This window comes from Triticum aestivum, chromosome 1A, assembly GCF_018294505.1.
Source record: "Triticum aestivum cultivar Chinese Spring chromosome 1A, IWGSC CS RefSeq v2.1, whole genome shotgun sequence".
Lineage (NCBI taxonomy): Eukaryota > Viridiplantae > Streptophyta > Magnoliopsida > Poales > Poaceae > Triticum > Triticum aestivum.
In genome coordinates this window covers 442268739-442285403 of record NC_057794.1, presented here as the reverse complement: position 1 = coordinate 442285403, position 16665 = coordinate 442268739, and the positions used below count along the sequence as shown (strand labels likewise).

At 43.9% G+C, this 16665-nt stretch overlaps 1 protein-coding gene across 1 annotated transcript; it reads left to right on the top strand.

The window, feature by feature from the left end:
• The first annotated feature begins 376 nt into the window (after window positions 1-376).
• LOC123054815 (mitochondrial proton/calcium exchanger protein) lies at window positions 377-16306 on the top strand. The gene is made up of 15 exons (XM_044478666.1): window positions 377-546; window positions 7945-8601; window positions 8719-9031; window positions 9363-9509; window positions 9620-9708; window positions 9790-9882; window positions 10582-10708; window positions 11078-11142; window positions 11234-11405; window positions 12710-12928; window positions 13010-13057; window positions 13183-13329; window positions 14420-14502; window positions 15658-15773; window positions 15852-16306. The coding sequence occupies exons 2-15, from the start codon at window positions 8006-8008 to the stop codon at window positions 15938-15940; spliced, it is 2304 nt and encodes a 767-aa protein (XP_044334601.1). The 5' UTR covers window positions 377-546; window positions 7945-8005; the 3' UTR covers window positions 15941-16306.
• Window positions 16307-16665: the final 359 nt, after the last annotated feature.

The window sequence follows — 16665 nt, the reverse complement described above, 5'->3', positions numbered from 1 at the left end:
CTTTGATTTTCTTGTGTGCTTTTTAGGCGGCTAAGCACTTACATTTGAGACTGGGCACTTTGTCATCATCAGGTGGAGAAGAACGAACGAACATTTCTGATCTTTTGTATTCGTCTGTTGTGGTGGTGCCGGAGGCAGGTGATGGACGTTGGTGTCAAACTTCGAGATGTTTTGCTATCTTTTCAGTTTTGTCATATCTGTTTTTACGTGACTTATACTTTGATCTTTATCATACGAATAAGACACATATTACCTAAAAAAACGAACGCTTTTGTATGTACTATACTGCACGGATATTTTTTTTTGCGAGGGGTTGTACTGCACGGCTACATGGGCCAGGCCCAGGACAAACCCCAGTCCGGCCCGCGCGACGTAACCTGGCCTGCACAGCGCATTCTCGTTTCCTTCCGCCGCCGCTCTCTCTCACCTCTCTTTCGTGCGAACTCCCGGCCCCTTTCCTCCCATCCCCTTCCCTCCCCAAGGACGGACGCAGGTAGGACTGTAGCACCGGCAGACGGGCGGCGGAGCTCCCCTTTGTCCGTGGAGGTAAAGGACCTCCTCCCCGCCCCGCCCCCTCCTTCCCCTTCCATCCTCCTCGCCATGGTTCCGTTCATGGTCGCGTTTCGCCTTGGTTTTCTTCAAATTTGTGCGACCAATCTGAGACGCCACGGTTACTTCGGCCGCTGATTTGTGTTAGAGTCTAGGGTTCGGGCCGTGTTCGTACCCATGCCTGCGAGGGTAAAATCTGAGACGCGGACTGTTGGAGGTGTAGGGTTCTGACGATGTTCGTGAACTCGCTCGTGCGGGTGTGATTTTTGCAGATGCCTAGTTCTTACTATGATGCTCGGTTTGCTTGCGCTCGGCTTGTCCATGATTATTTTCTCGTGATGGCTTCTGTTCCGGACTGCTTGTGTGATTTATTTATGCTTAGGCCGCGTTGAGAAGGATGCTATGTGAAAAATCTTGCCGTGTTAACACGGACGCACCTCTTTGCTTGTTAATGATGGCCTAGGATGATGTCTTCTGTTGGTAATTTCAGTTGTACGTTATGTATGATGCCATGGTAAACCTAATGCACCTCCTTAGTTGTTGGCCTATGGTGGTTTTGTTGGTATGGGAAACGTGGAATCCTGTTTCTCATGCACCTTACTAGCTTTAATTGGCCTAAGATTGGTTTGTTGGTTGAAATATTTGATGCCATGTTGAATTTGATACAGCAGTGTGACGATGACCCATTCGATGCACTTCTTAGCTGTAAATTACTCAAATCTTTGCACTGCTCGCATAAATGATCTGAGTCCACCTCTTTCTCGCCAAACTAGTGTGAGGTGCAAATGATGTTTACATTAAAATTTTGGTGTTTCCTGTTGCCACTTAACTTTGCAATACAATGATTGGGTATATGTTAGCACAACATCTGTTGCGGAGCATTAGGTGTAGGGTCATATGGTCAATGATCGCATGACACCGGAGGAGCATCGTTCTGATATGGCAGCCTTGTCATGTTATGGGCTGGGTTCATTTCCATGAATTCAACCATTTTAATAGCAGCAGCATCATTTACTTTTGGTTCATATGCCTTAATTTTGTATAGATGGATGACTTTGGCCGGACCCAAAATGCTGCTAGTATGGGCTGCAGTGTGTCGTGGCAAATATACATGCTTTCATGGCCATGATCTTTAGAAGGGACAGAACTACCCATTCACTTATGGTGCAATAGTTCGGAGAGACATGTAGAACTCCAAACCTATGTTTCGTAACCACTCTAATTAGGCAATAATACAAATTGCCCACTTCTTAGATTGTCACCTTTTCCTCAATTGATTATTGCTGCAGGACAATCTTCATAGCTCTGTTGAGGAACTAGTTACCATGACCCTTCTTGTAGTTGGGGGTGCAACCATAGGTTTTGGCATTGCAAGCCACATCTGCTCAATTTACGCACCACATCATATTCTGCCATTATTAATTCATTGAACTTAAACCTAACACGAACAGCAACGGTGCGTATGTTTCAGTTTTTTGTGTGTGGACTCCACCTGTTGCTATTATACTGTTGAGCCTGTTGCTTTAAGTGAACTGCTGCTGATAGCAAACTTGTTGAACTAAACTCTTGCTGCTTTATATTTATGGACCTTTTGCAGCTAGCAAACTTGCTAGACTTATTTGTTGTGCTGATTATTCATTGGACTAATGCTAAGCTTGCTTGAACACTTGGATTAGAGTTGATTCTCTTACAGCTCGGCCATACTCACTTTGATGACCACACTATTACTGTTATTTGCTATTCATTTAGGATTCTATGTATTATTTAAATTCGATGTATTGCCCACTGTACTGGAATATCCCGAACATCAGATTTGAGGAAATTCTGGAGAACTGGCTACTTTTTGGTTAGGTCAGAGCAACTATCTAAGATGCCTTGAAATGAAATAGTGTTGTAGTCGCAGGAGCCCACCTCTCTCATTAGCCTTTTCTGTGTGTGTGGCGGCTCAGCTTGGGAACGGGAGGACTGATGCCTCCTTCTAGGTCAGCACCTCCTCATGGGCTTGGGCCCTAAGTGACAAAGCTAGATGGGCTTGGCCCATACCGGTTCAACACTCCCCCTCAAGATGGGTGGTAGATATCTATCATCCCCATCTTGTCACATGCCAAGTTACAGTCCTTCGTTCCCAGTCCCTTTGTCAAGCAATCTGCAAACTGTTGCCCAGAGCTGACATGAGTAAGACTGATGATCCCAGCATCAAGTTTCTCCTTAATGAAGAAGCGATCAATTTCCACATGTTTTGTCCTATCATGCTGAACTGGGTTATTAGCAATGGCAATAGCTGACTGATTGTCACACCACACCTTCAAGGGTCCCTTCCTCAGAAGTTTCAACTCGCTCAGTAGGTACTTCACCCAGAGCATCTCACATAACCCTTGAGATAATGCTCTATACTCGGCTTCTGCTGTTGATCTAGACACAACAACCTGTTTCTTGCTTCTCCATGACACCAAGTTTCCTCCCACAAACACACAGTAGCCAGAAGTTGATCTTCTATCATCTTGACAACTGGCCCAATCAGAGTCACTATAGCCATCCACCTCAAGATGTCCACTCTTCGCAAACCACAACCCTTTACCCGGAGTCCCCTTCAAGTATCTCAGAATTCTGTGCACAATATCAAGATGCCCACTCCTTGGTTCATGCATGTATCTGCTCACCACACCCACGGCATACGTAATGTCAGGCCTGGTATGACACAAGTACAATAACCTCCCAACCAGTTTCTGATAATCTTGCTTATTCACCAGCTCGCCTGACTGAGCTGTCACTTGATGATTTTGTTCAATCGGCGTAGGGGCTGCACGACATCCCATCATGCCCATGTCACTCAAGAGATCCAAGGTGTATTTCCTTTGGCACAAAGATATTCCCTTCTCTGTCCGGGCCACTTCAATCCCAAGGAAGTATTTTAAGTTGCCCAAATCCTTCACCTCAAACTCATAGCTCAGACACCCCTTCAATCTCTTTATTTCCTCATCATCTCCGGTGATGATAATGTCATCCACATAAACTGCAAGAATGGTGATCTTTCGATTAGAGAGTGAGTGTCTGTAGAACACCGTGTGGTCACCATTACATTGACCATACCCCATAGCACGGACAGCACGTCTGAACCTATCGAACCAAGCCCTCGGCGATTGCTTCAGTCCATACAAGGATTTCTTCAGCCTACATACCTTCCCCGTGGTCTGTGAAGTACCAAAACCTGGTGGTATCTCCATGTACACTTCTTCCTGCAACTCACCATGCAAGAAGGCATTCTTGACATCTAATTGATGCAATTTCCACCCAAAGTTTGCAGCACAGGAAACCAATATCCTTACTGTGTTCATCTTTGCCACTGGAGCAAACGTCTCGTCATAGTCAATTCCATAAGTTTGACTATATCCTCTGGCGACCAATCTGGCCTTATACCGTTCCACCTTCCCCTCAGGATTCTGCTTCACTGTATAGATCCACTTACAACTCACTGCTTTCTTTCCTGCCGGCAATGTAGTTAGCACCCACGTCTTGTTTTTCCTCAGTGCTTCCAACTCTTCTATCATCGCTTCACGCCACTTCGGATCTTGCTTTGCAGCCTTCCAATCCTTTGGGATTGACACAGTTTGAAGAGAGGCAACAAACACTCTATAGGAAGGAGACAAAGCCTGATAAGACACAACATTTCCGATATCATGATCATCAAAAACCTCCGGTGGTAAAGCCTTCTGTGCCGCTTCACGTGTCCCCTTTCGCAACGCAATAGGCAGTTCCACTGTGTCAGATGAGCTTGCACCACTGCCTTGTTGCTCCCCCTGCACTGACTGCTCCCCCTGCACTTGTTGCTCCCCCTCCTGCATAAGTGGCTGCCGCCGAGAATATACCAGACGAGTGTCAGATGAGTCATGCACCTGTGGCACTTGTGGCTCTCGTCGAGAGTACACTAGGGGGGTCTTCTGCCACCGATCTCGAACAGGGAGTTGGAGATTACCAATCTGAATGGAACCCACTGTTGGCTGGACCTGAACCTGCACATCACCATCAGTGAGAGTACCAACCGGAATTGTACCCACAATTGGCTGGACTTGAACCTGCACATCATTAGTGCCCACAGAATCCTCCTGAGTGTGAGATACAGCCTTCTCCCCCTCTTGACCATCCTGCACAGAGTGTAAATGGTCAAGCCCTTGAAACAACACACTTAGATCTGTTGGCTCACCATAGAATGGCTCAGACTCCCTGAAGGTTACATCCATACTGACAAACCTGCGTTTCTCTGAGGGACACCAACATTTATACCCCTGCTGACTAGAAGAATAGCCCAGAAAAATACACTTCACCGCTCGCGGATCAAGTTTTCCAACAGAAGGACGGTGATCTCGAACAAAACAAGTACTGCCAAACAACTTTGGGGGAACAACAAACTTAGTTTCTCCATATACTAGCTCACACGGAGATTTCATGCTTAGTATTCTTGATGGTGTCCGGTTGATCAAGTATGTGGCTGTCATAACTGCTTCACTCCACAAGAATTTGGGCACATTCATCGTAAACATCAATGACCGAGCAACCTCAAGAATATGCCGATTTTTCCTTTCTGCCACTCCATTCTGAGGAGGGGTGTCTGGGCATGTAGTTTGATGAAGAATACCTTGATCAGACAAATAGGCCCCAAATGTGTTGTTCACATACTCTGTCCCATTGTCAGTCCTGATCACCTGCACCTGCACCTGAAACTGATTCTTCACCAAGGCATGGAAATTCTGAAAACAGCTAAACACCTCATCTTTGTGACGCATCATATAAATCCAAGTCATACGAGAATAGCAATCGATGAATGTAACAAAGTATTTCATTCCATTCATTGATACAACTGGGCTCTTCCATACATCCGAATGAATAAGCATAAAAGGAGAGATGCTCCTAAGCCCCTTGCCCACATATGAGGCTTGTGTGTGTTTGGCATATTCGCAAGCATCACATGTCAACTTGCCCTTGCCTATCCCACACATAACATCCGGAAAGATTCTACTCATCTTATCAAAAGATACATGTCCCATCCTACAGTGATGGATCATCGCCTCCTTCTCCTTGTCCTCCATGGTCGCAGCACACACCAAGTCCGGCTGCACCTCCTGGTCCATGTACCAAAGCCCCCTACGCCTGGTGCCAGTCCCAACCGTCTGGCTCGTCTGGCGCTCCTGAATCACGCAACCGAATTTGTCAAGGATCACACGACAGTCAATTTGATCAATTAGAGCACTGAAAGAGACCAAATTGACAGGAAAAGCTGGTACATGTAACACTGAGGATAGGGAGATGGTCGGAGTGCACTTGACTGTGCCAACCCCTATGACAGGCTGGTTTGTGCCATCAGCAGTTTGCATTGTGCCCGTGTGAGACGGAGGGTGCTTATGGTAAGACTCAAACATGCAGGAATTACTAGCAACATGCTTAGATGCTCCAGAGTCAAGAACCCACTCTGGAGCACTCTCATTAGAAGCAAGACATGCCTCATCCGGATTACCTTCATCAATGGAGGCCCAGAGAGCAAAGTCTCCATAGTCAGCATCAGCTGCATCTTTGCCTTGTGACGTCCCAATGTCTCCTGCCACTGTCATGTGAGCCCTCTGATCCCCTAAGTGTCCTGAGTAGCCACCTCTACCCATAGAAGCCTGGCCCCTTGAGGTCCCTGAGTATCCACCTCTGCCTCTACCACGCCTGCCTCTGCCAGTTCCCCCTCTGTCGTATCCCCTGCCTCTGCCACGAGTTGGACACGCCCACTTCCAGTGACCTACCTCCCCACAGATATGACATTTGTTGGGATCGCTCCACTCCATGCGCTCAGTGACTGCAAATGTCGAAGCCGGCACAACCTTCATGTCTGCATGCTCAAGAGATAGCCGCACCTCCTCTTGAGACATTGCAGCAATAGTCTCCTCAATAGAGGGCAGGAGAGGTTGGTGCAACAGGGATGCCCTCCTGCCATGAAAGCAACCTCTAAGCCCCTCCAACAGTTTCAGCACACGCCTGCGTGCAATCCACTTGCGCCCTGACTCGATGCAAGCCGCATCATAGAGTTCCAGAGGGTCGCAGTTATCCTGCTCTGCCCACAAAGCCTGCAGCTCTGCCACATATGTCATCACTGACATGTCATCACCTTGATGCAGCCGACTGATCTTCCCCTCAATCTGAGCAATGAGCATGACATTGCCCTTACCTGAGTACAAGGTGGACAGAGTCGTCCATATCGCAGCGGATGTGGATAGCCCCTCCACAGAGCGTCCAATGGGGGGCACCACCGAGTTCAACAACCAGCCAATGAGCACAGAGTTTATGACCTTCCATCTCTTTCCCTCCACAGTAGTCTTGTCTCCTGGTTCAGCAACAGCACCCAACAAGTGCCCATCAAGCTCCTTCTGTTCCACAGCCAGCAACGCCCTTCGGGACCAGCTCAGATAATTGGTAGCCCCCTCTAACTTCATGTCCATGGGCGACAGTTCGGTCTTCTGAGCCACTTCCTGTCGAGGAACGATGGCCCCAGATTTCGACTCCTCAAGGATCTTAGCTAGCTTCTCGAAAGCCTCAGCAAGGCCTGTTGGCTCACTCATCTTCGGATACAGCCTACACAGCCAACAATAGCAGCAAGCACAGCCGCACACAGTCCTCTGCAGAATCAGCAGTCTCCAGTTCCCTTTCAATCAGCAGCACAACACTGCCCCACTTCTCCTTCCTCAGCAGCAGGACAGCAACCTCAGCTTCAGGCAGCTGCAGCACACTTCTCTCCTCTGACTTAGCCGCTGCACACAGCAGCAGTTCCAGCAGCACACCTCCTGTCAGTCCCCTATACAGCCCCTCCACATGCGCACCTCCTCAGCTCGCGCCGCCCCCTTGTCTTCCTCACTCGCACGCAGCTACTGGCGCAGCTCCCCTGCAGCTGCGAGAGGCCAGCCAGCGCACAACCGCGAGAGGGAACAAGAAGGGAATGAGGGGAAGAGGGAGGAGCCCGCGCCGAGGTGAGCCCACTCCGCCTCCTAGGTCCGCCGTCGCCGCCCTACTCCCGTCAGGCCCCGTCGTTGCCGCCTAGGTCTGATACCATGTTGTAGTCGCAGGAGCCCACCTCTCTCATTAGCCTTTTCTGTGTGTGTGGCGGCTCAGCTTGGGAACGGGAGGACTGATGCCTCCTTCTAGGTCAGCACCTCCTCATGGGCTTGGGCCCTAAGTGACAAAGCTAGATGGGCTTGGCCCATACCGGTTCAACAAATAGTGCCTGCGGTTGTGTGTTGTAATTCGCTATTGTTGTTGTTGAATATTATTTTCTCTACATACATTGTTTCTTTGTTATGTCTTCTTACTAACCCCCTTTATTTGTCAATGTGCATTTCTGCTTATGCTCAAATCGGATCACTTCAGGGCTCTATCTGAAAAGACATGACCTAGGCCTCCACATTGGGAAGGTGAGTAGCAACCAAGGATGGCGTCAAGGGCGATCATTAGGAGAAGAAACTATCTCTTGGATCATGTTAACACACCTATCCTCTCGTCTTCCTCCTCTTCATTCCGCCATGGAACATTTGGTTTCAAGCCTGAGCCAAGAATAGCACAACCATTTCTTGAGCAAAGCTTAGGGGACTCGAAGTCTGAGAAGGAGAAGGAGCAATATAGTGTCGATTTGACAAAGGGGGGTCTGCTAGGTCCTGATAACGGGCTTCTGCGACGTCCAGCTCACGTGATTTCTCACTATGGCTATGGAATTGGAAGGAATGAGTTCACATTGCCTTTCGGAGCTAGAGGTTTGTTGCAGTCAGTTCGCAAAGCATCAACTGCAACTGCTGGGCAACCTAAATTGGATATTGAAGAAAAGGGTGATGAAAACCAGAATAAAAGGAAAAAAGAGGCATCCCCAGAAGAATGTGATCAGGCTGTGGAAGGGCTAAGCACGGCAAAAGCTAAAGCCAAAGCTAAGCAGGTGCAAGATTCGCTAAAGGCTGACCAGTCAATCGTAAAGAAGTTCTGGGCAAGGCTTCTGGGTATTGGTCCGGCTCTTCGAGCTGTTGCTTCAATGAGCAGGTCTAAATTCTTTGTATTTGTCTCAAACCTATATCTTAAGACAAGATATTTCTTTGCTGCCCCATTTCCTGTACTCTTTTAACATATAAATTTACCTTGTTTTGTTTGTTTGTGCAGAGCTGATTGGGCTGCAAAACTGAAGCATGGGAAAGATGAATTTATTTCCACACTGCAGCATTACTGGCTAGGAACAAAGCTACTCTGGGCAGATGTTAGGATTTCATCAAGATTGCTGGTGAAACTTGCTGGTGGAAAGAGCCTCTCAAGAAGAGAGAGGCAACAGCTCACCCGTACAACAGCAGATATCTTCAGGCTGGTACCTGTTGCTGTGTTCATTGTTGTCCCATTCATGGAATTCCTACTACCAGTGTTTCTTAAATTGTTTCCAAATATGCTGCCATCAACTTTCCAAGACAAGATGAAAGAAGAGGTTTGTGACGTAACCACTTGAATTACTAAATGTCATCATTATACTGTCCATTGATAGTTTTCAGCATGCTGTCATGCTACTAATAGTGTATGTATGTCAGAACCTACGACACACATGTTCTTTGCCCTGTTCTCTCGCTGGTTGATGTGCAGTGCAGTATCATTATGATTGCATGGCTCGTTTACCCTGTTGTATTCCATTTTCTGCTGATACGTCAGATTTAGTGTATCATATTTTGAATCGTCCTCCTAGTTCCATTTGTATAGGAACTACCAACATAACTACTTTGCATATTGATTGTCTCACGAATGTAGCCCATTTTCATGTGCAGGAAGCGTTGAAAAGGAAACTGAAAGCAAGGATGGAGTATGCAAAGTTTCTGCAAGATACTGCAAAAGAAATGGCAAAGGAAGTTCAAACATCACGTAGTGGAGAAACAAAACAGACAGCTGAAGATCTGGACGAATTTTTAAACAAGGTATCGCTACCAGCTCTCCTGTATTTGAGATTGTCAATTCCTTTTAAATGTATATTATGAATTTCCTTATATTTTGTTGCATAATTTACATTAAATTAAACTGCAATCAGGTTAGGAAAGGTGAACGTGTATCCAATGATGAAATCTTGAGCTTCGCGAAGCTTTTTAATGATGAATTGACCTTGGATAACATGAGCAGGTTACCCATTATTTCAGTTTTGTACACCCTTGTAAGTACAGGATCAAAATTGTACCAGAACTGATCAATGTTTTCCTGCAGAGCACGCTTGGTGAATATGTGCAAATATATGGGTATTCGACCTTTTGGTACAGATCATTACTTGAGATTCATGCTTCGGAAAAAACTACGAGAGTAAGTATTTATAGAGAAAAGTAAAGGGTACACTCTGCAATTTGTGAAGTAGAAGTGAACATGTTTGCAAATATGAAACTTGTAATTGAAGTGTTAGTTAGCTTGGATCTGTTGCTCTGAAGCACTATTTTGTGTTATGCGCATGTATAACTGGAACCACCAATTTTGGAGATAAGCCCATGATTGAGACACTAGGTTCTGCTATCATTTTTCAGAGCTTACCAGACAATCATTCAGATTAGAATTTCAAGTGGGTAATCTAATCCTGTAAACATAGCAGTATGTATTATGACATTAGCACAGAAAGGGTAAATTATGTATATGACTTCTAGTAAAATAAATGAAGTTATTCAGAAGATATTATACAACACTTTATGTTAGTTCATACACGAAGAGAAAACACATAGTAGTTTGCTGGACGTGGAAGCTTAGTAGACATCAGAGACAATGTCAAATTTATCTACAATTGACTCTGCATTTGAATGGATCTAACATGTGCTTGACTCAAACTGCACATAACGTTCACCATATATGTTTATTTACTGTAGTTATAAGATAGTACTGATAACTCTTCATTTACTGGATTTGCCCTTTGTCTTACTGTTTTTGACATTTATTTCAATGCAATCTGGCATTTATGTTTAGAATTGTGGTGTAAAAATATAAAATATCTGTCATTTCTTGCTAATGCGTATGCAGCATTAAGAATGATGATAAAATGATTCAAGCTGAGGGTGTTGATTCTCTTTCTGAAGAGGAGCTCCGGCAAGCCTGCCGTGATCGCGGTCACCTTGGTCTGCGGTCAACAGAAGAAATGCGTAAACAGGTTTGCCAGCATCATTCCTGCAATACTCACAATTTCCGAAGAATACCTGTTTGTTTTGTAGCTTTTTCGGACTGTACATCAATGTGCCAGTGCCATGATTTCGTATTATCCTAGTAGTTACCATGTTCTTGGTGTAGTTTATTTATTAGTTCTCAGTTTTTCTTGCTCTCATTATGTTAGTTTATCCTGATGCACTGTTGAAGGAAAACAACATCCATTGCCTCAGCATCCACTTAGAATTAACATATCTGAAGTTGGATTGCACTGCCTTTCACCACTACTTCTTTGTGTTCAATTTTTTAAACTGCTACCTTGTAAATGGATATTAAACTTTTGTAGTAATTCCTTGCAATTTTATTTTCTGCCCAGCTACGAGACTGGTTGGATCTATCACTTAATCATGCTGTGCCATCTTCTCTTCTCATACTTTCAAGGTAAATTTGGTTGATGTATTTCCCACTGGCTAGTGGCTAGAACAGTTCTGTTTGGGCTTGCGTCCTTATTCATCTTTGCTAATGCTGTCAGAGCTTTTACCCTGGCTGGGAGAATGAAACCCGAGGATGCTGTAGTAGCAACATTGTCTTCTTTGCCAGATGAAGTTGTGGATACAATTGGGACAGCATTGCCATCTGAAGATTCAGTTTCTGAGAGGAGGAGAAAACTGGAATTCCTTGAGATGCAGGAAGAACTTATCAAGGTGTGTAACACATAGATTGTATTATTTTTTAATATATATAGGTTATCGATACAAAAAAATTGCGTGCTACTTTACATTGTTTGTCAATGCAACCATGATACTTGGCATAAGTATGAAACCCACACTGATAGTACGTGTGATAAGCTAACACATGAATGCTCTCTTTGAACCCATGCTTCATATTTGTACTTTTAGCGGAGTGGGCACGGACTGGCTCCTTATTTTATTAGTTTGTTTATCTCTTGTTAATTCAAAAACTCATTTATTTGATGTACTCTTTTTTCTGACACCCCATGGTAACATATATACCCTGCATTGCCTCAGATTTTGGAATGTGTCTAATATCCTGTCATGCCCTTCTTCTCATAATTGAACCTCAAGAGTCTTGCTTATTCATGTCCTCCTTGTATGCAATATATGTATTAAGAAGCTATACATGGTTTGTGCTATTCCATAGTAAAACTAGAATATATCTAGTAGAAAGGGCATATAGCTAAAATGTCACTGGAAATAAAATTGTCTGAACTCTTGATATCCCTTTATTTGTTACTTAAGGCCCTGTAGTGTAGTGTCAACTGTGAACATATCATATCATATGAACAACTTCTAGAGACACGCCTTATGAGAAAAGGTGTGTCCTGTTCGATTGGGCTGGGGCTTGTCTAAAAGCACCTGTGGTTTGGCTCTGCTGGAAAAGCTGTCAGGGAGTTGTAGGGTCATTTGGCAAAGTAGCAGTAAGAGCTGTGGCTGTGTGTGAGAATGTCTAAGATGCACCCAAGGTTCTGAGAGTCTGTTTATATGCTGATCTAACGTTGGTTGTGTAAGATTGTGATGATTCAAATTCTACTGATTAAAGAGAATCACTTAATTTCTGCTGATTAGTCTATAATTATGCTCATTTAATAATCATCACTAGTTTCTCAGACAGTGTAGCCAAATGACCTGTTTTCAAGCATTTCATCTAATAGAAAATTCAGATATATTAAACAAAATGGAGCAATTTAAAGCATTAATAAATATGCATGGGCAACTATATGAATTGAGAAAGGGTGGGTACCAAAGCCGTGAAAGCACCGCCCGATCAGCTTTGCGTAATACGGCGGTGGGGAAGCCAGCGTTGGTGCTGCTAACATTGAACTGTTACCCAATTGTTTTAGCATAGCACTCTTACCCAAGTATGTTATTTTCGGCATAGTGCTGTATTGCTGCTAACACTCAGCTGTTACCTGTTTATTTTAACTTAGCGTAATGCTGCTACTGAACATGTAATCAGTTATTTTAATGCTTTGTATGAATATATTCAGGAGGAAGAGAAGAAGAAAGAGAAAGAAGAGAAGGCAAAACAAAAGAAGGAAGAAAAGGCAAATCTCACAGAACAGGAGGCTGCTGAAGAAGATTTGGCTTTAAAGGAAATGACTGAGCCTACTGCTAGGGAAGAAGAAGAACTGATAGAGGCAAAACAACATGACAAGGAACAGCTCTGTAATATCAGTCGAGCATTGGCTGTGCTGGCATCTGCATCGGTATGATCCTAGTCAATCTGTGTTTTTCTGTCAGTACTTTGCAGACTCTTAGTGACAGTGCCATAATTACTTACATTGCAGTCTGTTAGCAAGGAGCGTCAAGAGTTCCTGAACCTTGTCAACAAGGAGGTACGATGTGAATTTTTGAAGTGGGATCAGAAGGACAATTACCATACAGCATTTTGTTTGTTTGTTGCATGTATGCACTGTTTTACCGTGGAGGCTCAGTAGGACTTAATTTTTGAGGAATGCAGATAAAACTATATAACTCCATGCTTGAAAGAGAAGACACAGAGGGGGCAGAAGAAGCTAAGAAGGCATATATGGCTGCTAGAGAGGAGTCAGACGACACCACAGAGGTTGCTTCAGAGGAAAAGGTCTCGTCAGCGCTGATTGACAAGGTATGTATTTCTTCCATGCATGAAAAGTCAAAGCTCGTAACACTCTGCTTCTATTGGTATACTATATATTTCTCTGGTTCGCTGTTTAAGGTGATCGCTTTTTCCCTGACTTCTGTCGGCTACCGATGAGTAGCTTGAGAAGCTGAAACGGTTAAATTACTTGGGCACAATTTTGTCAGATAACGATTTACTTCTTTTCCTTAGTTCTTAGGGTATGGGAACATCTTAAATACTTTTCTCAACATTTATAGAAATAAGTGTTTGATTGCCTGCTGTTGGCAAGTTATGTGATACAAGGTAACTGTTACCCATGGGTTACTTTGCAGCGAGTATATGGGTTAATTGGCCTTGTATTCGACCTTATACAGACCTTATACCCAGTTTTTCCGGTAACCCGGTGACAGTATGTGGTACCAGTTTTCGGCCTAGTAGTATACTAGACCTAGTTTAGTTTCATTCCATTGTTAGTTGGAGATACTAAACAGAACAAACGGATTTCTTAATCATAAACTGTATCCTAAATTAGACAGTATGAATGGATCTTTTCATCATAAACTGCATCCTGAATTAGTCAACTTTCACTAGGTCCTGCCTGCATATACTGTTGACACCTGCTTGATTGCATTTCCACCTTTATGTTACGTGTTCATTTGGAACAAAATGGTGAACTAGCATCAACAGAGTTATACTACAAGGGTACTGTGTTAGTTTACATTGAAGTATACGATTGAGAGTTCCTCACAAGTTAGCTCTAGGCACTTATGCCTGGTCGCTGGCACAACTTCTGTTCTTTATGTCAAAATGACTGACAATTCTTTCTTAATGCAGCAAATTCTCTCTTTAGCCAAAAAAAAGAATAATTGAAATATAGCATGTCAGCATTAGAAGTATAAGGGTCCTGGTTGCTCTTGTTAACAAAGTTACACCGTGTGGCTTTATGACTGATCTCTATACCTACATTAGCCATCCCCCAAGTCTGTTAGTTGGAGAGATTTTTTTGGTGGAGCTACCATGATGTTGGTCATCTATACATTGTTTTTCAATAATTTATGGGGTTAGTTGTTGACATATACTTTTTGCTCTGTTTTAGGTTGATGCTATGCTTCAGGAGTTAGAAAAGGAGATTGATGACGTGGATGCACAAATCGGAAACCGCTGGCAACTGCTTGATAGGTACGTCAATTGCATGTGTATCAAAGTCGTTTCAAATTGCATGCCAGTCAGCTAGTGCATTGTGCTGCTGGTGAATTTCCTCTAGGAGTTGGACCTTCATTAGGGTTTGTTTAGGTAGGGAGGGCTACGACCTAATCCGATCAAACTGGAAGCGGTTGTTTCGGTAGTACTGAGTTTCCTGCCAATCTGTAGGAATTGAGCTGTATCAGTGATCACTGTGTACCACCTACCCCTAAGTGGTAGTTTAGTTGTCAATCGCCATTCTTCGATATCTGTTCTTATGATTTATATGCTGCTCTGGTCCAGATATGTCGACACTTTGTTGCCCCTACACTGATCCAGGGATTTACCTTTCCTCAGAAAAATGCTGATTTTACAATATACAACTAACTACTTTTAAGCAATAACTAACAGAAGCAGATGTAGAATAATGGACTCTACTTTTCTCAGTAATTACCCTGTTACCGTGACTGATAACAGAGACAAGTAAAAAACTGTCCCTACTCTCCACTAACGCTAATAGGTGGTTGTCCCTGAGGGTGCGAGAGGGGTGTAACATGGCCTGCACGGGGAAGGTTAACTTGCCCTTATTTTAGTTGGGGGGTGAACTGCTGCTGTATCGATCATGTTTTTCTTTGTTGTTTAATCCTCCGAATCTCCTTTTCGTGCTCCGTACTCATTGGCTGTGTAACGACCATGTGAAGTATCGGTGTAACATTTTTTTTGGCGAAAGTATTGGTGCAGCATTTATCTACCATGTTCACATAAATGATTTTAACTCAGATATATTATTGCCGATACAGACATTTATAGTCTGTGTGGCAAGTCAAAATTAATTGGTGAGCTAATTTATATGGCTCAACTTCTGGAAGATGTGTGAGAAATATTCCTATCTCAGATTCATTCTACAATTTAGTTACTCGGATACTCCATGAGTTGCCCCTGTGCTTGCTTATGTGACATGATAAAGATTGCTATTCAATGCAGTATATAGTACGCCCTACGATCCATATTAGTTGTTGCTTGTCTAGATACATCCGTTTTACCGACAATTAATATGGATTGGAGGGAGTACTCTTTTGTAGACGAAAATGTTTGGCTGTACTTGGAGCATGTTTTGTCAACATGCTGATATCGTTCGTACCTAATTTGCAGGGATCATGATGGCAAAGTGACTCCTGAAGAAGTAGCAGCGGCAGCAGCTTATCTCAAGGACACCATAGGGAAAGAAGGCGTCCAAGAGCTTATCAGCAAGCTTTCTAAAGACAAAGGTCCTTGTGTTCTTTTCTGCTCATGATACCACATGTCCAGTTTTCCCCACTGTTTCTGACGATTTCTTGTGTGTGCAGAAGGAAAGATCCGTGTGGAAGACATCGTGAAGCTGGCATCTCAAGCCGAGGAAAACAATGAAGATGATGAAGAAGAAGCACGGCATTAGTCGGGAACACACTTGATGACTTTTTTGCGTGTTGAGATGGGTATTCCAGTTCAGGCAGGAACTTTGAGTATCTCAGTTACTCCGTAGCAGTGCGGCATGTATAGATCAGAAGGCAAGACGGCCATTCTTGCTTCCCTCTTGGCAGACCTCGATAAGAACCACCAGTAATTCGTAAGGATAACTTACTGTGAAGATGACAACTTGCATATAGTTTGGGTTCGGCCTAATGGATCCGCAGGTAAATGGCAACCGAAATTTCAACTGGTTGCCATGGGAGAGAAAATACTGTTTTTGGTTGGTCACGGGATTCGCCACTCTACTCAACAATCTGAGAATTTAATAAGATATACTTCAACTTCTGAGAAATCGTGGGTTAAGCACATCGTTTGCGAATGTGTGCTATTTGTTGCTTTTACAGTCAGTATGTTATTGGTAGCCGTTATCATCTTTCTTTTTATAGTGACTTTATTATCTTGTCTCTGATCCTAGTCACTTCCCATTGTCTTTAACTTCATTGTCACCATTTCTACTCACCTGCTTCTCCGATCTCCACGGCTGAGGAGAACATGGCCGTCTGGTCCAGCTGCGGAAGGTGCTACCGTGATTACTACTGCTCGGTGCCCTCTCTTGCTACTAGTCTGATGGGGCAGATATAAGGTGATACCACCCTTCACATGCTTCCCTCCAAATTTTGAAGTCACATTTGAATGTTTCTAAAAAATAAG

Coding starts and splice junctions, on each gene's coding strand:
- LOC123054815 (XM_044478666.1), top strand. CDS start 8,006: ATGGCGTCAAGGGCGATCATTAGGAGAAGAAACTATCTCTTGGATCAT. Junction 9,510..9,619: donor TGGACGAATTTTTAAACAAG/GTATCGCTACCA, acceptor AACTGCAATCAG/GTTAGGAAAGGTGAACGTGT. Junction 11,406..12,709: donor TGCAGGAAGAACTTATCAAG/GTGTGTAACACA, acceptor GAATATATTCAG/GAGGAAGAGAAGAAGAAAGA.